At 38.3% G+C, this 22,709-nt stretch overlaps 1 protein-coding gene across 4 annotated transcripts in view; it reads right to left on the reverse strand.

Moving 5' to 3' along the window:
- Positions 1-22,709, reverse strand: part of kcnh1a (potassium voltage-gated channel, subfamily H (eag-related), member 1a) — a 90,499-nt gene that overhangs the window by 14,114 nt on the left and 53,676 nt on the right. For all 4 annotated transcript variants that reach the window (XM_012878392.3, XM_036126441.1, XM_036126440.1 and 1 more), the window contains 3 exons: positions 18,412-18,611; positions 9,423-9,675; positions 3,929-4,125 (listed from right to left, as the gene is read on the reverse strand). In XM_012878392.3, the coding sequence (XP_012733846.2) occupies positions 3,929-4,125; positions 9,423-9,675; positions 18,412-18,611 (650 nt within the window). The remainder of the gene's footprint in view (positions 1-3,928; positions 4,126-9,422; positions 9,676-18,411; positions 18,612-22,709) is intronic.

Raw genomic sequence — 22,709 nt, forward strand, 5'->3', positions numbered from 1 at the left:
TAAAGTCATTGGTTTTTACTTCCCGGATAAAACTTCCTCTTTTAAGAAGTTGTGGATTTAACAATTAAATTCCTTCACTCTTGCCCACTTAAAATAAAAGTAATGTATATGCCTTAAAAGATATAAAAAAATGTCTCAGTGAGACATTTAATTTTTTTCAGGCTTTTTTTAAAAAAAAAAAAAAGGATTTGGCTCGAAGTTTAATGCAGCAATAAATAATTTGCTGTGTGAAAACAGCATCATTTTACCAAAGCTAGCAGTGATTTTCTCTCTCTGTGCCTCATTGTCCTATTCTCATGATCTGTTTGTTCTGACAGCCTAAATACCCTGAATGCTTTTAAGTCTCTGCTGAGAAGAGAGGAGTTCTGGGCTAAGCTCTAGTGAACGCACCATGTTGTTTGGTGGAAACATTTCCCACTCACAGAGGATTAAGATCAGAATCCATATTGATCTTGTTTTTGAGTCGGGGGGGTTGTTCAGAAATAGCAACAACCATTGCCTTTCTGAACTTAAACTATTAACTGTTAATTCAGTACAAAATCCTCAGGAAAGAGTCTAAACGGCCGTACCGTCTCTCATTGTTTGTCTCTGTTTGTGTGTGTGTGTGTGTGTGTGTGTGTGTGTGTGTGTGTGTGTGTGTGTGTGTGTGTGTGTGTGGAGGTGTCTCCTCTCATGAACTGCAAGCAAAGCTCTCACATGTCTCCCCTCCTATCCTGCACTTGAGCAGAGCTGCCACTTTAGGAGCTCCTCCGTGCATCTTTTCCCCCCGAAACAGATGCAACGCTGCGACTGGAGCAGAGCGCATTTTCATTCCTGCCACACGCGCAGGGATGCATGACGAACATACAAAGCTGGATGTGCTGAAACAAGGTCCTTTGTTTCGGGACCTCCTTTTAGCAAATTAAGCACAGTGTTTTTATCCCGTGCACAGCAACACGGCATCTACAACCGGCCAGGTGCTGAGTGACAAGGGCCTGGCTGTCGTCTCGGAGAGGCTGCCAGGCTTCTTGGCAGGATGTGGGCAGGTGAAGTCTCATCCAGGTGCAGCTCAATAAATTAGAATTTCATCAAAAGTTGATTTATTATCATTATTTATCTGGTATTTCAATAAAAAAGCAAACATATAGATCTGTTGCACATAAAGTGATAACTGTCAAATGTTTGTTTAGATTATGATTTAAAGATAATGAAAACCCAAACATCAGCTTATCAGAAAATGATAATATACAAGATTTATGCAGAAATATTTACCTGATGAAAAGTATGTCCAGAATATGCTCTAAATAATTTTGTTGGAATTACTGCATTAATGCAGTAATCAGTAATCAGTAATCCTTCAGCTAATCTTCATCCTTCATCTTTGAATTGCCACCTCACAGCTTGAAGTTTATACCAAAGTTACAAGGTAGTTTGAAATTAAAAAATAACTAACTTATTAAAAGGGCATTTCTAATTTTTTTGGCCCCAGGACTTTCCTAGATCATTTAAAGGTTAAAAGCAGTAGACTGTGACTTGTTTACATGCTAAACAGCAATGAAACTGCAGAATTTGACTGGCTTAAAAAAATAAAAATAAAAAATCCCATTAATTAGAGTCCCTGTAATTTTAGTCATTGAGATTAATCCCATTTTCATCAAATACCAATATTTCACACACTAGATAAATGTTTTTAATTCAGATCAATTTTAGTAGACACAGACACATAAAATGTGTATTATGATTGTTACACAGCAATTTCTACCTCGATTTACTGGGAACTACATTGTCGAGGCATTGCTTTCATGCTGTGGGTCATCTAACCATGCAGAGAAAGATGCAGTTAACTTTAAAAGGTCTTAGGCCATTTAAGCCAACAGCTTTACACTTTATATTTTTCAAACTTATGCGATTATGTTTGGGGAAAAAAAGTTGCTAGTCATCTTCAAAATCTCCTCTCAAAAGGAGTGTTCAAGTTGCTTTTACAACCATTTTCTGATATTTAGTTGAGGACCTATTGCAAACTCAGTTTCCCATTTGGGACAATAAATGCTAATGACGCTTATACAGCGCTGTTTCACCCCACCACACTCTGTGCACTCTCCGCTGGCCAAACGTGTGAAGGAGGAGACCGCCAGCAGCTTGCAGATCATTATGCGCTGCATTCACCTGAAGTTTGACATCTAATATTTTCCATGTAAACATTAGCTCAGATGGGATTTGGATCCAACGTTCCACAATGCAATTAACTGTTTTAATGCGTTGCGTTTATTGCAATTAAATGATCGAAACAAATTAAAGTCCGAGCCCTAGGATAAACATTTGAAATTAGATTTAAACATACTTACCTGCTCTTTGGTATGTTTGTGTTTAAGACATTCTTCTAGCCTCATCTGCATGATGTATTCAGCTTTGTTCCTTATTTCCAAAACACCATTTCTTTTTTTTTTTCTCTCTCTCTCTCTCAATCTACTCCCTCCCAAGTGACTGCTTGTGTTTCCTCAACATTCATCTGACCTTTGTTGTATTTACAGCCCCTCCCAGAGGAAGGATAACCATTAAAACTGTCATCCCCTATAAGAAATGATGCCAACTGTGTTCGAACTGACGGCACGTATTACAGAGGCACACTCTAATCTATTGCTGTGCTTATATGCATCTTCAGACATGCAAAGCTATGGCGACTGGACATATGAAAAGATTCATGACTAGTTTACAGCATGTGATTTATGCTCCAGACCTGCAGTCCATTTGCTAGGACAGATTTCATCTCAGCCTTTGCTATGATAAAAACTGCATTAGAAAGATTGAAAGGTTCAGATTGTACTTTGCGAAAACAGCAATTGTTCTTGATAAATCTAAAATCTCACAGTTTCTGTTGTTGCTGACTCGGCTCAGTCATACTGGGGTAATAGAAACACGCCGCTCTCCACAGTTATAGGCACCTTTGGCAAAGAAGATAATTTGTTGCTATGGAGACCCGATAAACCCATGATGCTGCAGTTTGCCAACAGTTTGCTCCTCCTCACTGTGCCTGGTGGGATGATACGTTTCGGTCTTTGTCAAGTCTTATTTATCACAGTATTGGTTGTTTTGAACTTTTCATTGATATCTACTGGCTGCACAGAGCTAAAGCCAGTAGCCATTTTCCTCAGGCCATTTCTAGACCTCAAGAAAAACACACATCTGCTGTAATTGAATAGCATGATCTCTTGTCTTTCTCATTTTAATTTCAGATTAGCTGAGAGAGGCGTCCAACAATTTTCCTACTAAATAACTAATTACTAAATAAACATCTCTTAAAAGCCTGATAAACTTATAGAGAAGTAAGAAGAACAAATGTTGTTTTAGTCTAATTTATTTTTATAAGAATTGGTAGCGGTGTCCATATTTGTGCCACAGGTGTCTTTATTCAGAACATTTGTGAACATACCTTTTCTCTATGTAAAACATAACAAGTCAAAGATTACTTATACCCTTTAAAATAGGCAGTGGAAAAAATATTATTGCCTTTACTGCTATAAATCATACTCTTCCATTAATTGCTGACCAGCGTTTTGCATGTGTCTACTGGTATTCTAACGAGTTGTTCTTAGTCCCAGCCATCAACCTAAACCTTTAACTCTCTCCACAGATTCTCAACCAAAGTCAAGACCCTGGCTACTGAACCAGTGGCTGCACCGCTCCCAAATGTTAATGTTACGTCTAGTTAGAAGAAACATTTGGTATTTTGGTCATTTTGGTATAAGCTGTATTTATAGCAAGTTCAGCTTTTTACTGTAAATAACTACAGAAAGACCCAAAGTGGCTGTCTGTAAAACCTGTTTTGTATAATTATTTCACATTTTCAGTTTTCCACACAGAGTTGTAGTCCCTTCTGGAAATCAGGGGTACTTGAGAAAAAGGCCAAATGAAGAATTGGATGAATGTTGACGTCTGCAGGGTCACTCACCCTCTTTCTCAGGTTGTAAGTGAGCAGCAGGTTTCTGGAGAAGTGGTTGGCGAACGCCGTGTAGAACTCCAGGACCTTCTGCAGAGCGTCACGCTTAATGACGTGGAGGTCGCAGTAGGTCAGCGCTCTGACGTTTGCGCAGGCCTGAGCCAGAGTCACCTCCTTCCAGAAAACATCCCCAAAAACATCTCCCTTACCTGCAGAGAGTTGACATATTTTTAAACAATAAAATCACAATGAAACCTTCCTTTCTTGGTTAGACAAAATAACCATCTCCGAAGAGCTTGAAGAGCTAAAAAAAAAAAAAAAAAAAAAAAGAAAGCATCAATAGTACTTTGAAAATATCTACTGAATGCTTTAAAATTTGGTTATGCAGTGCATCTTTAATGAGAATGAACATCAGTTCATATTTTATGGTGTAAAAGTGACAAAATAAAAGATAAGAATCCAAAGGGTATGAATAATTAGGCAAGGTACTTTGTCATAAATAGCCTAAAAAAACTGTACAATGACCAGTGAATTATTACCGTATTACCTGTATTTTATGTTTCTCTATACCTGTCAGACTTGATTTCTAATCTATATCCCAGGGTTAAAACACTTTTCTACATGTTAAAAGCTATTTTCTCAAAATAAATGCTGGTTAAGCTTTAGTCATGGCATGAAAGCAACCCCTAAAAACTTTGAGTAGCGTACCTATTTTTTTCCCATTGATAAATAATATTTAATAATCATAATAATAAGAATAACAACAACAACAGTATTTACTATTAATTTTACGTATCGTACCAACATGAGATTTATTATTTATTGCTCTGATTAAAGGCTTTCAGCTGCTCAATAATGTGATCAATAAGTTATCTACTAAGGCTGAAAATGACTATGAATCATAGATTAAGTCTTTTCACACAGGCTGATTTAATAGAGACGTTAAATAGATATGTGTTGAGTGTGCTGCCGGTCGTGACTCACGCTCAGAACTATTATGAGTTAAAAGGCTAAACATAACCATCAGAGCAGTGAAAACCAAGCAGCATTATAGCATGATTCAACATAATGTTTTGACCAGGAAAAAGATTTATAGAGGCTCCTTGTGACTAAAATCAGCCATCTGGATAGATTCCTGAATAAAGCTATCTAAATCTAAAGCAAATAACAATACAATCCCCCCTGATGTCAGGAATATCTCCCATAATATACACTGCATGTTGTTTTTAATAACAATGATATGTGTTAATGAGACACTTGTTGGCAGTATCCAGCTTATTACCTCAAACTCCTTTTCGGTCTTCGTTCAAGTCAACAGTATCAATCTAACATTATAACAATCTCTTGACCACAAAAGATCAAAGGTATTACTTGACTTTAATCTGCTATTTAATAACTGCATATTCTTACAAGTGGAATGTCTGGTGATCCTAATTGCTACAAATAAGATCAAAGACATCTTCAGAATAAGAAAAACTTTAGTCCTTGACAGTATTGTTAATGTCAATTTATTTATGAAACACATTTAAAACCACACTAGTTGGACCAAAGCACTGTACACCAAGATGAAACAAGTTAAAAAAACACAAATCACCAGAAACACTGTTTCACAGAATATGGTCTGATCGATCAAAGCCCTGAAAGGCAAAGGAAAATGGACCCAAGTTTGGATTCTTTGGACCAAAAGTGTTTTTGCTATGACCTAACCCTAACCCTAATAAATGAGAAAAATAAAACAAACAACAAATAAAACCTAAAAAGCTACAATTTAAAAAAAATATTCTACTGTATTTTTGGACTATAGGGGCACACTTAAAATCATTACATTTTCTCAAAACGGCCTTATAATCCGGTGTGCCTTATTTATGATTACCGTACTTGTGCTTACTGACCAATTCTATGTGGTCCAATGCGCTCAAAAACCTGTTAAAATGTGTAAGTACGACTTTAGTTAGCAACAAACCAGCGACCAATGGATATTTAGAGCATTACGGTTCACTACCAGATAGGACCCCTGAGCTGTCTACAAGACTGCCTGACTGTAATGTCTAAACTAGAAGCGCATTCATGTACACGCTAGCAACAATAAACCAAGTAAGTTAATTTAATATAAAAGTTACGTTTATTTTGGCCTTATGTTTGAAACAGGGCAGTGTAGTCCAACTACTCTGTCCTCCCGATAGAGACGGATTGCTCTCCCTCTCAGGAGAGAGCTGTGTACGTGGAGGGGAGCGCGGAGTGATGTTACACTACGAAGAATATTTTTTTGCGACTTATACTCTTGTGTGCCTTATGGTCCAAAAAAATATGGTAGCTTTGGTATTTAGTTAGGGATTCCTTATTCTTAGCTGGTACATATGTACACTATGGTGTCTTACTTGTTCTGGGGATAAATGTTTTATTTTTATTCATTTTTGCCAGATTAAAAAAAGCAGAAAAAAATAATGTTGCCACGTTGATTAAGGTTGAGTGCAACATTTTTATTACCTTCAATGCTAATATTGATTGCTTATTTAGGCCTCCTACATTTTGAAAAATATATCTATTGTGCATCAGACATACCAAGGTCGATACTGCACACCATACACTGTTTTGGACTCTTAAAGACCTTTGTTTCACAGATGGTATCAAACCAGCTACAAATTGGTGAAGCCTTCTGAGAGAAAAATCAATATGAACTGGACCCAGCCGTGCGTTCAGGCCCTGTCACTGTCAGGTGTGTGTAACACATGTATTGATCCCAATCCTATAAGGAATTTAGGATTGTGGTTTTCTGCTCATACAGAGGGAAAAATCCTAAAGCACTATCTCAAAGAGGGAGAAAATCTAAAAATCTTCACCTTATGTGTGCCTTATAAGATTTTTGTGCATTTCTGGCACAGAAATCCCATCTATAGAAAATCTACAAAGTGACACTGACACATGTCATTTGTAACAATGCAGTTTCGGATATGACATCATTGTACATCTCATGATTACCTTGTATTATATTGAAGTCATTACCACCTGTCTTTGCCGCTTTGCACCTTTCTTTGCTAATCTTTGCTAAAATGTACATGGATCCAGAATAAGTAATGAGACTGACTGTTGATAAAGCTGAAAATGTCAGATTGGTCACAAAGTGCAGCAGAGAGGATTGTGTATCAGACTGGAGCAAACAAATTCTAGTCCAAATCCTGAATCATCACTTAGCAGAAAGTGATCCTCAAGCAGCTCAGCTTTCGCTGCAGTCAGTGACTGTTTACAAAGTGCCGCCGCACAGAAACAGAAAAGCAAGGATTAGAAACCTTTATGCAAAAATGTTTTCATGTAATAGTAACAAAAAGATTTTCTTTGAATACCATAGAAAGCCATTTTTTTTATCATCCCTGCCAGTTTTCTCATGGTTATCGGCCTCTGAGATAAATAAAAAAACAGTATCTGCATCCAACTGTGAGAAAGCGACACTTTATATTTACTAATGCTGAATCAAATCTGTCTCGAGTGTCAAAGTGCCACCTTGCAAAATGGCCACATGTATCACTAGATTTGGAGGTAAATTGCATTGTTTAGTTATGTGTAACACTCCATTGTACAAACTAACAATTAGGAAAATATTATTTTAAATCATTTAAGATTTTTTTGTCCCAAAAAACAAAAACAAACAAACAAAGAAAGCCTAACATTAACTGATAGCTACGGGTAAAGAGACGACAGACTCATTGCTCTCCAACTATGGTAGAAGGTACACTGGAGGTACCTGGACTGGCTTTAGTGGTAATCAGAAGAAATTTTGCAATCACAATTATTTCTAAGGTAAGTACAACTCAATTAACTGTGTTTTAGGGTGGCTAAGCTCCAACAGCCAAGAAGAGCTCTTCAGGCATACCAATCTTCATCAAAAATGGCTCAATGGGAAGTGTGGTGGACAAATATTTGGAGAACTCACTTCTCCAAATTGAAGCGTGGAACAGTGGCTATGTGCTACTGACTAGTTAAAGATGTAGTTGGTAATCCTGTTCAGAAAAACTTTTTGTTATACTGGGTAAAATCGTCACTCCATCCTGAAAGTAGTTAATACATTATGTATTTAGAAAAAGGGGGTTAAAAAATCGATCCGTGAGAGCTGCAGGTCTGTAAAAACTCTAACCAGTGGGATTGGTATCACCTTATCTATTGGTTGTCCCACATGCCAATCATTCTGATGCGCTCACTCATTCCTTGTTAGTAGCCGAAAGCTGGCCGCGCACTTTTAGTGTTTATGTATCCGGTTAGCTTAGCGGTTAGCTTCGAAGTTCAGTTTAGCTCTGGTGCTCTCACCGTATACTTTGAAAATGGCTGAGAATCGCAAGAAGCAAACCATGTACAAGTTTATGAGAAAAAGAGGAAGGCCTAAGTAGGAAGAAATAGACCAGAATAGACCAGAGTGGATTTGGGAGATTTTTTTTAACACAATCCTCCTGAGGTGCGGAGGATGGTCTTGCACATGCGGAGTTATTCAAAAAGGGACTTGGGGGAACTTCTGAAAAAATTGCAGACTCTACCTTTTAAGGAGCCTTGTGTAAGTTCCAGGGTTTTTGGAGACGTCTGCTCCCTCTGGAGACAAGTTGAAATGACACCAATGTTGTGCACATGCATGGGAGAAGAGGAAAATCATTTCCCGCTGTGACTGCACAGGTATTTTGTTTAGAGGTGTGATGTGTTCTGAGGTAACTAAGCTAAAACATTGAATTTAGCCCGAGTTCTCTCGCTAATGCATCGATTATGGCAGAGACTCAGCAAGGTAGCCAGGTGAACGAGAGCGCACAGTGCGTCACAGCCACACGCACGGCCAGAGAATTCAGCCTGAATCACTCTCTCATAAACTGACTAATTCAGCCTATAGAGGATAACTCATCTTACACATCGGGCAATTGGATGGGCATGTATGGGAAAGAAAAACAATAATTTCAACTTTCAAACTTTCACTATGCACCTTTAAACTAACTTGGGTTATGGCATAACATCAAACTCAACTTAACCATATTCCAATTTCAAGTTTTGAAAACAGTGGTATTAGCTAACTAATGTAGCCAGTTATCAGACTACTTATGATTAGCAATACAGGCTAAGAACGATGCATTTCTTTCAAGTTTGGACCCCGAACTACAAACCATCAGGAAAGCAGAGAAAATATTGTTGTATGTTTTGTTTTTTTAAACTGTAGCTATCACCATGCTTTAGCTATAGCAAGACGGCCATGTTGGATTTTCAGATCAGAGTTGGCAAGAAACTTTAGACTTTCCCACTTTGGCATTCTGACTTTAAATGAGCCATTTCTACTATATTTTCCAACCTGAAGCTTATGCATTTTAGCTTTGACACACATGAGTTCCCAATCCTTTTATTGTTTTTTTTTTGTTACTTTTTACAAAAAGTAGCAATGCCACTGACCAGGTGATTGAAGCCAGTTGTGGGATTTGCATCATAACCTGTTTTCTTTCTCACTTTTCGGAAATCAACAGTCAATAATTACGCCAAAGCTCACCTAGAATAGCCACCACCTCATCATCCTGAATGACTTCTAAGGATCCAGACACGACAAAACAGAGGCTGTCCACACTTTCACCAGCATGGTAGATCAGGTCACCAGGAGCGCAGTGGATCGTCTGAAACTCCATAGCCAGAGCCCTGAGACACCCATCGCTGGCCAGTCGGAAAGCTGGATGTTCTTTGAATACCTTGCGGTTAAGGTGAACACAAATATCTGCTCTCATGTCTTTTGGACAAATCTGCAACACCTAGAGAAAAGGAAAAGGGGAGAGAAGGTTTTAGAAGTTTAAATGGTCAGAAGAAACCCATCACAGCATTTGTGAAACCCACTGTCCAATACACAGTTTTGTCAAATACTCCCTGATTTACATATACTTTGCTTCCAAGGGGCAATACCTTTTACATGTTAAAGATTAAAACTAATTGAACTACACCTGGATCTTCATTTAACCCACATTAATGTAACTAATGTTGTTGGGCATCAAGTGTTGCTGCCCATAAACTCAAAACTAATAAAATGCTACTGTAAAACCAAATCATTTTCAGCTAATACATACTATGCCGGTCACATTTAAGGCAAACTCTTAGTAAACGTGTTAAAATCCTTCTTTGCAGAAAGGGAGGAGTGTCAACCTCCTTTCCTCCTGCAACTTTGTGTCCTTTTTGGCAATATGGTAATCAAAATTGTTGTCTTAATGCCAAAAAGAGCCCAACAGATTTTACTTTCACAAGCGGACCCTTACCGCTTTCGCCATAGTGCTCTGCTTGATTTATATATGCAAGAAGCTTTATTATAATATATGCAGGGAATGGGACGTCATCCAACAACTTGTAAAGTCAATAAAATGTTTTTTAAAGAATTGCTGTTATTGTAAATGGATTGTTATTGGTATTAGATTTTTTTGTGATCACTGTACAAATGTGTTTAAATTAAGGATAATTTTTTTTGCAATTCTTAGTGTGAGACTGTGCATATGTAATATTAAAGAAATGTATTCATTTTAAGGCTTTTTACACATCTTCAGCACTTTCTATATTTCAGTTTTACAAAAAAAGGAAGCGTAAAGGGAGGTATCAGCTCATGTATTTATTTGCTAGCATGCAGAGTGGCACAGAGAGGCATCATGTTGTTCACATACACCTCATCAACGGGATGCCAGGCTGTCACAGGCCCCTTCCTTCAAACAAATCTCTTTGAAGATGAATGCCAAGCACAAAGAGACTGGATGTCATTTTTAGCACCTTCGGTGGCGCCTGCAGCCAGAGAAACGCACATAGATCCAGAGAAACACTATAGAGACTCAATAGGCTTTAGTTTGTTTTTGATTACAAAAGCGTCATTAAGTTACACAGAAACTCTGGTGGTAAAATCTTTGTGTTGTTCAGGGTTTTGCTCCTAATTTCAAATGAAGCAGTCAACTGATTGGACATTAGACAAGTGGGTTTTAATTAGATGCACCAATAAATGGTTTCTGCCTTCAAATCAACTGAGTGGCTCCAGTCCAAATTAGCCGTTTTCAGCTTTAAATGCCTCATTTTCAAACGCTCAGCTCATTTTGACACCATCTGCATTTAGCTGGATGGCTAGAGGTACATGTGAACCATAAAAAAAAGAAAAACAAAATGTGAATTTGATGGAGAGCTTGTACGTGCTGAAAAAATAGCTTGTTTAAAAACAACAACAAAAACATCATTAAATTGTTTTGCACTTTGTTCATCGAGCAATGTGATTAATAATTTATTTCATTCAAAGCCATAGTCATTAAGTTGAATGCACCCAAATTAACCATCAAAACTAACCTTGCCTTGTAAAAAACACACATTTGGAAAAAGACAACAATATAAAATAACAACTTAAAGACATAAAAAATATTATGCTGTATCATTATGGACATTATTAATATCTACACACCAAGAAATAGACATATGTAAACAGTGTAAATGCAAATAATCAAAGTCATTGCACAAAATTATGTTTAAAAGGTAAACAAAAGAGAGCTGTGTATAGACCGAGGTGTATAATTCGTTCAGCGTGATGCTCTAAAAAGAAAATATGTTTAATAAAAAATCTGTTTTCTGAGCTTGATTACACACTTGTCCCTGCAGGTCCTTTCTCTTGTCACTTACTTAATGCTTAAACTGCTTTAAAAACCCGCCATGTCAACAGTCTTTTTCATTTATATTTCAATACATTTTATGGATGGGATCAATCTAACCCTACATAGGTATGTTGTCGAATTTGGATCATACAGCACGTAAAATAAGTATCGAGAACATCTCCAAATCTCGAAGTAAATATATTTCTAAAGCTGCAACTGGTATGAAATTGTCACCAGACGTCTGTAACAACCCATTCAGTCCAGAATCCAAAGAAAGCACACTGTAGCTGTCAATTAATTGTTTGAAATAAAACAGGATAACATGGGGTGAAAAGTATTGAACAAATAAAGAAAGGGAGGTGCAAAGAGGACTATATATATCCACCAAAACTGCTTAAATGTATATGCATGCAATTATATTATTGCATATTTCATACTGCTTTATTATCTTGGGCTATGGTTCAAGCTTTGTCATAAAGTCATTAATGACATTATACAACATACTTTAAAAGTATTTGATCAGGAACCAGTGCTTGTTTGCTAAAACAATAATTAAGTGCATAACTGGTCTTGCCCCAGATTTAATGTGTCAATTAATACAAAAATATGACAATGAAGGTGTGAGAACAAGAGCTGGAGTACGTGGAAACTGTCGAGTCAAAAGGTGCAGAACAACTTTTGGTCAATCAGCATTTTCACAGTTATGTAAACGCTTTACCGCAGGATCTGAAGTCGTCGTCAGACGCGAGGCTTTTCTCAACAAAACCAAAGCATTGGTTGAAAGAACATCAACACTGTCAACATTAATAATCTGATTCGGAGATGTGTTTTCTTATATGTATTTTACCTTTGCAATCTGATTCGTAATTTTATCGTAGTTTTATATGGGTCTTAAATTTGTAACTTTGAATTTACGCTAGAAATTTTACATTTTTAGCTTGTTCTCCTGGATCAAAAGCCTGACCAGCAACGGGGGCTGTAAATTAACATTCTGCTAGAAGCTCTATGGACAGTGCATCAGCTGCCCATCAGTAACAATATTTTAGTTGTACTGTCCCTGTTAAAGTAAATGAAACGAAAATAAAATGGAAGGTCTTGACACCAGATATAATCTATCACTAATTAGAAACCATTCCTGCCACTGTAAATTATTATCAACTGGACCAGTCTCAGCGGATGGCCTAAGGAAAGGTGTCTGATCACCGAGATGTGGCACAAGAAACATCTCATGGTGGCAGAGAAAAAGAAAAAAAGCTTTCTCGAGACCTCATTTATATTAATAAAGTGGATTAGCTTTAAATCAAGAACTTGTATTGATAGTTAGAAAGCCAAACTACAAAGTAAAGTCATCGTTGTCGAATTTCCAGACATTCTTAACATGATTGAGGCCTGAACTTTGTGTTGGTGGAGCTATGAGTGATGATGATGATGATTATATCTGAACCTGTCTGCTATCTAGAAATCCACCTTTGTGATTAGAAATAATTGAAAGATTTATAGCGAAATTGGCTTATTTTGGCAGCCAGTTAGCCTCGATTTAGGCAAAAACAACCTTTTTAAAACCAGACCTGAACGTATTCTGTGAGCTGAGACAACAGCCGTGCTCCATCAGGCTTTTAAGGCATGATAACTTAACCACTTCATCCGCTGTTTTTCTCATCCAGATGTGCCAATCACTATGAAAGAGGACTCAGTGACCCCTTTCCATCACTGCTGAGTCCAGCCTTAAGTGAATTAAACCTATTATTTCCAATTAGTCTTACTGATGGGTTGTCTTGAAGCTTCAAAGTCGCTATGACCTTAAGGCATTTGCACATTAGGATATGCTCTTACTTACACCAGTAAACACTGTCATGAGCTCTAATAATGACAACTCTAAAATAAGAGTTTAACAACTGTTTAGGTTATCACATATTGGATCTATTTCTTGTCCACACTTCTTCTTCCTCAAACACAGTCAACCGCTAGTCCCACCAGGCTGAACAGTTTCTAAATCAATTTGAGCACTTTCTGCAGTCGGCTGTTTAATTGCTCGATGCAGATCAATAATTTAACCCTTCTGGGTCTTTCAACTTGGCTCTTAATGCAATGGGAAGTTAGTTGTGTTGGTCGAGGGAAAAAAAAAATTAAATCAGCCAGCTGAAATAAATCCCTGTGCTAAATTTCCAGTGTGAAGCTCTGTTGACATGCTTTCAATGGTATTTTTCACAAATCATTTGAAAACAGCTGAGAAATAGAAACTGAATGGCTGCATTTAATGGACGGCATACAGTTTTAAGTGGATTGCTGCTAATTGAGCTATTCTTGGAACAGACATTGTAGCACCTGACGGCATGAAGTAGACTAAAAGATCTTAAAGAGCAGCACATCAGGTCCTGATCTAAAGAAATTCAAGAAGGAGGAAATTGGCATATTTCAAGCAGGGAAAAGTTACAAAGCCATTTTTCAGGTTTTAGGACACCAGAGGTACCACAAATAGAGAAAACATAAAGCAGAGTAGTGCACCTTTTCTGGGAGTGGCTAGCCTACCAACTCGACAACATTAGCCACTTCAGACATCACTTGTCCCAGTTAAGGTCATAAATGAGAGAGTTCTGAAGCCACAATCACTGCAGACCAAAAATAATTTAAATGCCCATCACATCTTTGTCAGAAAAACATCATAATGACCTTCATGATTTGTAGGAAAACATTTAGAGGACTGACAAAACAAAAGCTAGGTTCAGTTAAGTGGTTATCTAGAAGAAGATCTGAAGCACACCATTAAGTCAGCCTCTGAGCGTCTGAAGTGACCTAGTCAAAGGCTGGACTCAAATCTGATTGAGATGCTGGTGTAAAAGCGGACATGTCATGCTTTCAAGCTCTTCCTTTTCACATTTTTATTCATTCAGTTGTGCTCTACATAAAGCGGAACTGCAAAGCTTTAGTCTGAATTCCTCGTTAGATTAGCTCCACAGGACCTCGGAACAGGCCCCGTTCTGAGGTTCGCCTGAGAGCAACTTGTTTTGGTGCGTTCTCTTAAAATACAAACAAGGCACTTCAAACCCCGCCTCCCTCCATGTCGCAGTGTTCCACTCCACCTCGTTTGGCCATTTTTATGGTATGCTGGGGGACTGTGTAATGAATTATGTGGTTTAACAAGAGAACATTTTTGACTCATCCACTACCTTTGGCATCCTTCAGCTTGGACTACAAAAACACAGCTAAAAATAAAAATGGTGGTTATGTGAAATTCGGCAGCCGAAAGTCCATGACCTTGCTTAGCAGCCCCGCAGCAAATACTGTGAGGTAATTGTTAAAAAAAAAACTTAATAGAAAACTGAACGGTTGAAAAATATCACCCAAAAACAAAATGACGATATCTACGCAGCTTCTGGAGAGACTCAATTCAAATTTTCTGCATTCCTAGAGACTCAAATTACACAACAAAATGCATTGAAGGGCTAAAAAAGTGGATTTTGCATGATGTGTCCCATTCAAACAGGCTGTTCATACTTAGGAAAACCTTAATTATGACTCAAATAATTCTATAAAGAAGAATGGGCCAATATTCCTCCACACTTATGTAATAGACTCATTACCAGTTATTCCACAAACCTTAAGCCAATTGTTGCCGCCAAGGTTGGCACAACCAGTTACATTATAAGGTTAAGGGGCAATAATCTTTTGACATAGGGCCAAGTTTATATTGCTTATTTCCTTTAATATATAAAATCATAATTTGCAAACTACAGTACATTTTGTATTTACCAAAGTTATCTTCATCTAATAATAAAAAGTATGACAGAAAAGCAAAGACATAAACAACTTGTATGGAGTAAATACTTTCCAGAGTACTGTACAGTGGTGTTTTAAATGAGTTGATCACTGTGATGAAACACTAACTGTGGTCTTTGTTGTGAATAACCATAGACTCTCTTGTAAATATTCCTCCGACGCAATTTTGCCAGAAGTTTATAGGATTATAAAACAATGTTTGAGACATTTTATACACTGGGGTTGTTTTAAAACGATAGCAGTTTGCTTTTGTTCTACTCTCACATGCCCTTTGTGCTAAAGCTAATGTTTGTTTCATTAAAGTGAAGATGTTGAGAGAGCCATTTACCGTAGGTAAGATATTTACTGCCCACATCCTCTTAACAGAAACCCACTTCACAAAGATCTCTGTAATGGCTTTGTTGTTAGAGCAGGAGCTTGAGTTACACCTTTAATAACCAAAAATCTTCAAAGTCAGAAAATCATCTCTGCAGGCACCTTTTTAAAACTTGATGTCAAATTTATCAAATCCACATAAAAAAGGATGGGTATATTCACAATATTGCTAAGGATTTTGTTTTCTGGTATAATGAAGAATATTAATTTAGAGCTGATCCCATGTGGTTCACTGCAGTTTGAGAGAGGAACGCATTAAGGCGGACCGTACAAGCTCCTGGCAAAAATTACTGGTTCCCCACACTTGGAGAATGTTCATTAGACACGACTCAAAGTGTCGTCTATGATGAATGTGCCTCAAAAACATTATTAAATTCCTGCAATTAATACCAAATCAAGTTAACAAAGAAAAAGTCAAGACGTTTTCCAACATCATGACAGAAAAACGGTAGAACTTATCACGTTCTGGGGGAGTTGGGGATGAAAATGCAGAGGTGAGGTCAGCACGAGCATAAATATAGTGAAAAATATAGTTTAATGAACAGAAGAGACCGGGGAGAACAGGGGGGTGGGGGGGCAGAGGATCTGAAGTGAAGTAACTGAACCCAGGAGTGTTTATACTGGGGATTTGGATTACTGGAAGCCGCAGAGGTGAGTGACTGAGCAGGTGGGAAACACTTGTTAAAGAATGGAAAACCAAGATGCTGAGCTAAAAGAGTAACACTAGTAAACAAAAACACAGGAATAAAATGAAACATAGGAGGCTGCAACCAAAATTATCACACTGAACAGAGACAGACAGACAGACAGACAGACAGACAGACAGACAGACAGACAGACAGACAGACAGATAGATAGATAGATAGATAGATAGATAGATAGATAGATAGATAGATAGATAGATAGATAGACAGACAGACAGACAGACAGACAGACAGACAGACAGACAGACAGACAGACAGACAGACAGACAGACAGACAGACAGACAGACAGACAGACAGACAGACAGACAGACAGATAGATAGATAGATAGATAGATAGATAGATAGATAGACAGATAGATAGATAGATAGATAGATAGATAGATAGATAGACAGATAGATAGATAGATAGACAGATAGATAGATAGATAGATAGATAGATAGATAGATAGATAGATAGATAGATAGATAGATAGATAGATAGATAGATAGATAGTTTGACTACTTTTTAAAAAAAGGAAAAAGTGAAAACAAGATTACTAATTAGTAAAGATGTGAATGAACTGTTGGAAATCAGATGAAGGAAATTAAATTTCCATGCAGAAAAGTGGAGTGTGTAAAATTAGCCAAACAGACATAAATAAGCTTACAGATGGCTAAAAAGAGGCAGTCGTGAACTGTAGGTAATCGCCTGCAGTGATGAAAACAATATTTATTCATGAATCATGAATGTGCTTTGGGTGAGATAAAGCCAGGACATACACATAGTGCACGTCCAATACACTTTGAAAATGACTGACGAAGGAAACCAATTCATTTCCACAGTCGTTATTGATAAGAGGCTGTTTGTTGAATGGGTGCTGGATTATGTCGTACGATGGGCATACACGTCAAAACAATGCAAAGCTGATGTACAGAGTTCACAGCTGGATTGGGATAGAAAACAGTCCCTGGAAAGCTGATTTACAAGTGGTAAGGAGTAACAGGCATGGCTGTGTGTTGGCGTGCCACATGCAGGCAGCTTGGCTGAAGACCGAGCGCCTGCAGCATGTACCTGCAATGCTGTGCAATGTGTTGGATTTGATCAGATTCATGAAATCAGAGTGGAAGAAATGTGACATTCTAATAATTTTCAAAAAGCTGTTTCAGACTCTGATCACTTTATGTTTTCTGCTCTTAATCGTAGACTTCTCAATTGGAAAGATCACGCTGAATGAACCGACTTGTAATTCCAAATTAGACCGTAGTGTATGAATTTGATTAAAGCCACTTAGAGGTAAAAAAAAAAAAGGCTGAGCTTCACATTCAGATACAATTTCTTATACTAGTGTTGTGCTTGCTACTTAAAAAAGGGGGTATATGGATAATTAACAGACTTTGTAAACTTGTGATCAGTTGTGATTGTGATTTTTTTTGCATTAAAAGATGGGGGAGCAGAAACATAAATTTGCTCTCCAACGTTTGAAAATGTGGAAAGCAGGTGCTCCATTGTTCAGGCGCCTTTAGTTTGGTGGATAAAGTACCAGGATGGATGGCAGGACTTACGTCAGGAGGAAACTGACAATGTGCTTTAAAATGTCATTTAAAATGAGGTTGGGTGTTATTTTTCTGGGCGACTATGTGTCATACTGAAGCTTTAAGAGGCTTCAAACCCCTAAAGAAACATTAAACTAACTGCGAACAGTCAGAAAGATTTCCATTTCACTGAATATGCACAGATTAAATTAATAACGTATGTCATGAGATTGCTGCATCCTGCAGAGCGAATCAACCGATAACCAGGCTTGAATCGAATTGATGACGAACGTCAAGATTCATTCGTTTTGTCCACAGTTTAAACAATTCAAACCATTATTAATAAAAGAGGAGCTGTGCGTATTTGGTGGTGATGTTTTTGTCTCTTCATTCGATGTCTTCATCATTAAGTGATCCAATACTGCACTTTTGTCTCCAAAAGACATGATTCTGTTATTTTGATAAAAATATGTTTAAGATGACAGAAAAAAAAGTAGTCGAAACGCGAGAACATACCTTCTCGGTGTCTATACCGCGTGACATGGACCAGGTAGAGGCGATGTAGTCCATCACTCTTTCACTCAAGCCTTTGGGGACCTGATAGAGCTTGAGGAAGTCCCGGACGCTGTTGAGCATCTCGTGGTAACGATTAGTGTTGGCATACATCTGCTGGAAGATGGTTGTCACGTTACCAAAGATGGTGGCATAAAGAAGGGCTGGAGAAACACAAAGAGAAATGACATGACACCACATAAGGCCGCGTTGCAGATTTTTCTTTCTATTGGATTTTTATAGTTAACACACAAGGACTTTATGAAAGATAAGATTTAAAAAGTAATATTTGCTGTTTTGTTTATTTGTCAAAAATAAATTCTGTCCTCTTCAACATTAATCTTGCATCACTGAAGGCATCGTTTTCTGAAAAAAAAAGTATTTCTCTTCAATAAATTCCCTCAGAAACCTGCTGTATTGAGTAAAGATGTTACTAAATATATAACATGCATTATAAAAAGGAAAAATGTATGAAAAATCTTTTGTTTTTGGTCGAGGAAAAAAGTCTGAAGTATCAACTATGACATAAAGAAATGAGAATGTCAGTGTTTCTTTTTCTTCTTTGTTTTGTTAAATGTATTTAATGAACAGTCCAATTTATAAAAATCTCAATTCTAAATGTATAAGTGGAAATCAGCCTCTTAATGCCCGAGGACTCAGATGTGTCTCAAGCAGCAACATGGCCTCGAAGGAAGTTACTCATACAGAACTGAATATTTTCTGAGAGAAAACAACTTTTCACAATCGATAAATACAGTACAGTGCGGATAAAAAAAAAAAAGGTTTTTACACTTTTTCAAGTTCGAGACCTTTCCCATAATGCCTCTTCAGGGCATCTTTGGCATCAAGCTGTCTTTGGAAGTTTTTTTTTTTTTCTTTTCGGTCTCCTCGAGCAGAAACATTCAGGCACGGATAAACTGGATGAGGAGCATCGGTGCACAACTATTTTTAGGTTCCTCCAGAGAGGCTCACTTTGCTTTCAGACCTCTTCAGCACTTTCTTTCTGTGTGGCCCCACCTGAGTTTTATTTTTGCTCTGCTTCGAGGTGTTGTCTTGTCAAAAGCCAAAGCTCTCCTCAGAATGGGATCTTGAACGTTCTGGATACTTACAGTGAAAATGGAGCTGTATTATGTTTAGCCGTCCTCGCTTCACACCGTGCTGACATGTTTAGCTGCTTATGTCAGATAAAACGGACAAAACAGCCCCATGAGGGGGAGCTTGATATCTCGACTCGTAAGGATAGTAGGAGCCCGGTCAGATTCAGCGCAACATATCGGCTTTTACGCCTGAAGCTTCAAGCAAACCGCACATCATCTTATTTTAGAAAGATCTTGCTAACCAGAAAGGAATCATTTGCAGTAAATGAAAAAGATTTAGCATCAATTTTTTTATGTTACTCCTTTACTTAGAGGTCTCACATTAAAAAAAGAGTTCTAATAAAATCTCAGACACAAAGAGATTAAAATGTGGATCAGAGTCCCTTGTAATCTGTTCCATTAAACCTGAGGATTTTCCATTTCTTGGTCTGTGAATAATTCAACATCCTTTTGGCAAATTCCTATTAATGAGGAATGGCCCCAGTCTGGCTACTCGTCCATGAAGGTTTTATTGTTCCGCACTAATGGCTGCAGCGCTAAAAAGACTCACCCATCTGCAGTGCTTTGCAAAAGTATTCACACCCCTGGAACCTTTCCCACATTTTAGCACCTTATAACAAACTTTAATGTTTCTTTATTATGTGACAGACCGACACAAGGTGGTGCACAATTGTGAGGTGAAGGTGTAAGGATCCATGCTTTTCAAAGAAATGTATTGATAAAAAGTCTGGAAAGCATTGCGAGCATTTGGATTCAGCTTCCCTTTGAGGAACCCTATTTCTCTCTGATTATACTTGCAAGTCTTTTACAGAATGTCTCCACAAGCTTTGTACATATGGAGACTGACTTTAGTTTTTGTAAGATTTTGTCAGATTGGATGGAGAGCAACTGCAAACATTGTCATGCCTTGCCACAGATTCTGCATTAGATTCAGGTCTGTCTTTGCGTTTAAGTAGTACTGAGAAAATTATATTTAAAACGGATGTTAAAAGATTTCTTTAAAGAATAAAACAATTATCAAATTGGCGCTGACAGGTTGGAGTCCAGAGTGGAGCAGGAGACTGACAGTACAGACAGCAGGCTGCTCACAGCAGGAGACAGGGGGGGGGGGGGGGCAGAGATCCATGAGACGGACGAGGGTCATACACGGCGCAGGCCGGCAGAAGAAGGCAGACTGGTCCAAAAGGGCTGGACAGTAGGGCTGCACAATATATTGCAATTTTATTGTCATCACATAATCAGGGATTACAATATACAAATCACAAAGAATTGCCTGAAGTGCAATAAGTGTTAGCTAATAATGTAAGAGCCTTGAAGGCTCAGTATCCCTAACCTTTGGTGATTTTCTTTTTGTTTGATGCAAAATAAAATGTTTGAGAAGGTAAGGAGATGGTTAAATTGATCAGAAACTACAGCTGAGTTGTTTCATTGCCAAAATATCACAAGTCAGACAGCCAAAGCTGTTCCTTAGGACCATGTGTTTGAGATGGAAATTTGTTTTTTAGTAGCTCAATAGACTACTCATCATGTGGGGTTTATGTCTGCTATGATCTGAAAGTAGATGGACATTAACACTGACATTTTATTCTGTATTTATTCCAAGCTATATTGTTGTTGCAACCTTTACAACCATTATCTCATATCGCAACTTTTCCTAATATTGTGCAGCCCTACTGGGCAGAAATCGTGATCAGAACCAGTCCCGGTTGCGTCCAGAAAACGAGAGCTGATGAGGTGTCGAAGCGAGGGCATGGCAAAAACGGCAAATCAAAAAACTAGATACAGTGTCAGAAACAGGGGCTGCAAACTATGGATGCCGGATAGCTATTCACACACAACTGCTTTCGGCAAGCTGGCAGAGACTGGCTGTGGGAGGCAGGTATATATAGACGGGATCCCAGGTGGGGTGAATGCAGGTAATTGGAAGAGAGAGACATGTGAAAATGCTTCTACTAAAAACAGAGCCTGTGTTTTATTTAACCTTCCAACTCTTCTCATCAACTCTGAGCAGCTTCGCTAAACTAAAACATCCCCAGATTCATGATACTGCCACCACCATGTTTCAGTGTAGGGATGGTGCGTTCAGGCGATGTGCAGTGATTAGTTGTGCACAAAGGCCAGAGAATCAAATTTTGGTCTTACCTGACCAGCGCATGTTTGCTGTGTCTCCTATGTGACTCGTAGCAATCTGCAAAAGGGACTTTCTGTGCACTTAATTCAACAACGACTTTAAGCTGCTCTCCCTTTAAGGTCATAATTGTGAAGAGCATAATGAACAACTGTCCTGTCAACAGATTCTCCCTGTGGATCTCTGCAGCTCCTCCAGAGTTACCGTGCACCCGTTGCTTCTCTGACCAAGGCTCTCCTTGCCCGGCCTATCAGTTTAGGTGGATGGTTTTGGCTTGGTGGGGTTGCATTTGTACCATACTCTTTCCATTTTCATATGGTGGACTGAGCAGGACTCTGTTTAGTGATTAGGGCAATTCTTTACTCTGGTATTCATTTAGTGGTATCAGAGTAAAGGGATAGGCTCTATCTTACATTTATACATGAGTGTGTGTTAGTCTGAAAAACTTTCAAAATACAGTGAAGTTTGTGGTTGCAACTCATCATAATATGGAAAGTTTTTTCAGAGTTATAAATACCCTTGCAAGGCACCTCATATTTATGTGCCTTATCAGGACCGAATGTGCCTCCAGACCGAATATGCCGTGAATGCTTAAGTTAATCATTTGGGAAATTACAAAGCATTAGTCATAACCGAGCCCAAACATAATCAAAGTCCTCTTGCCAAAAGGGAAAACCTACTAGTGCAGCTTCAGTTCGAGACGTTATGAGGCGCTTTCACGGTGCTACGTCCTACATCACAAGCTGAATTGTCAGAAAGGCAAAAGAAAAGAGTGGAGCAGCAGATCAGAGGTGGCAACAGCTGGCGAACGCGTGTGGATCAAAGCTATCAGATGTCTGCTCCGTGTGAGCGGTGCTCTCCTGGCGATGGAGCCCTAATTAGCCCTGCTTGAAGGGACGGAGAAGGAGACGTGCCAGCCAAACATTTCAATTACCCTCTGATGACGATGACAGTAACCTGTGCAAGCATTGGTGCGTGTTTGTTTATTTCACAACGCTCAGTCAAAGTGCTGAAAACCTGTGTGTGTGTGTGTGTGT

The sequence above is a fragment of the Fundulus heteroclitus genome, chromosome 22 (assembly GCF_011125445.2).
Source record: "Fundulus heteroclitus isolate FHET01 chromosome 22, MU-UCD_Fhet_4.1, whole genome shotgun sequence".
NCBI classification, from domain to species: Eukaryota; Metazoa; Chordata; class Actinopteri; order Cyprinodontiformes; family Fundulidae; genus Fundulus; species Fundulus heteroclitus.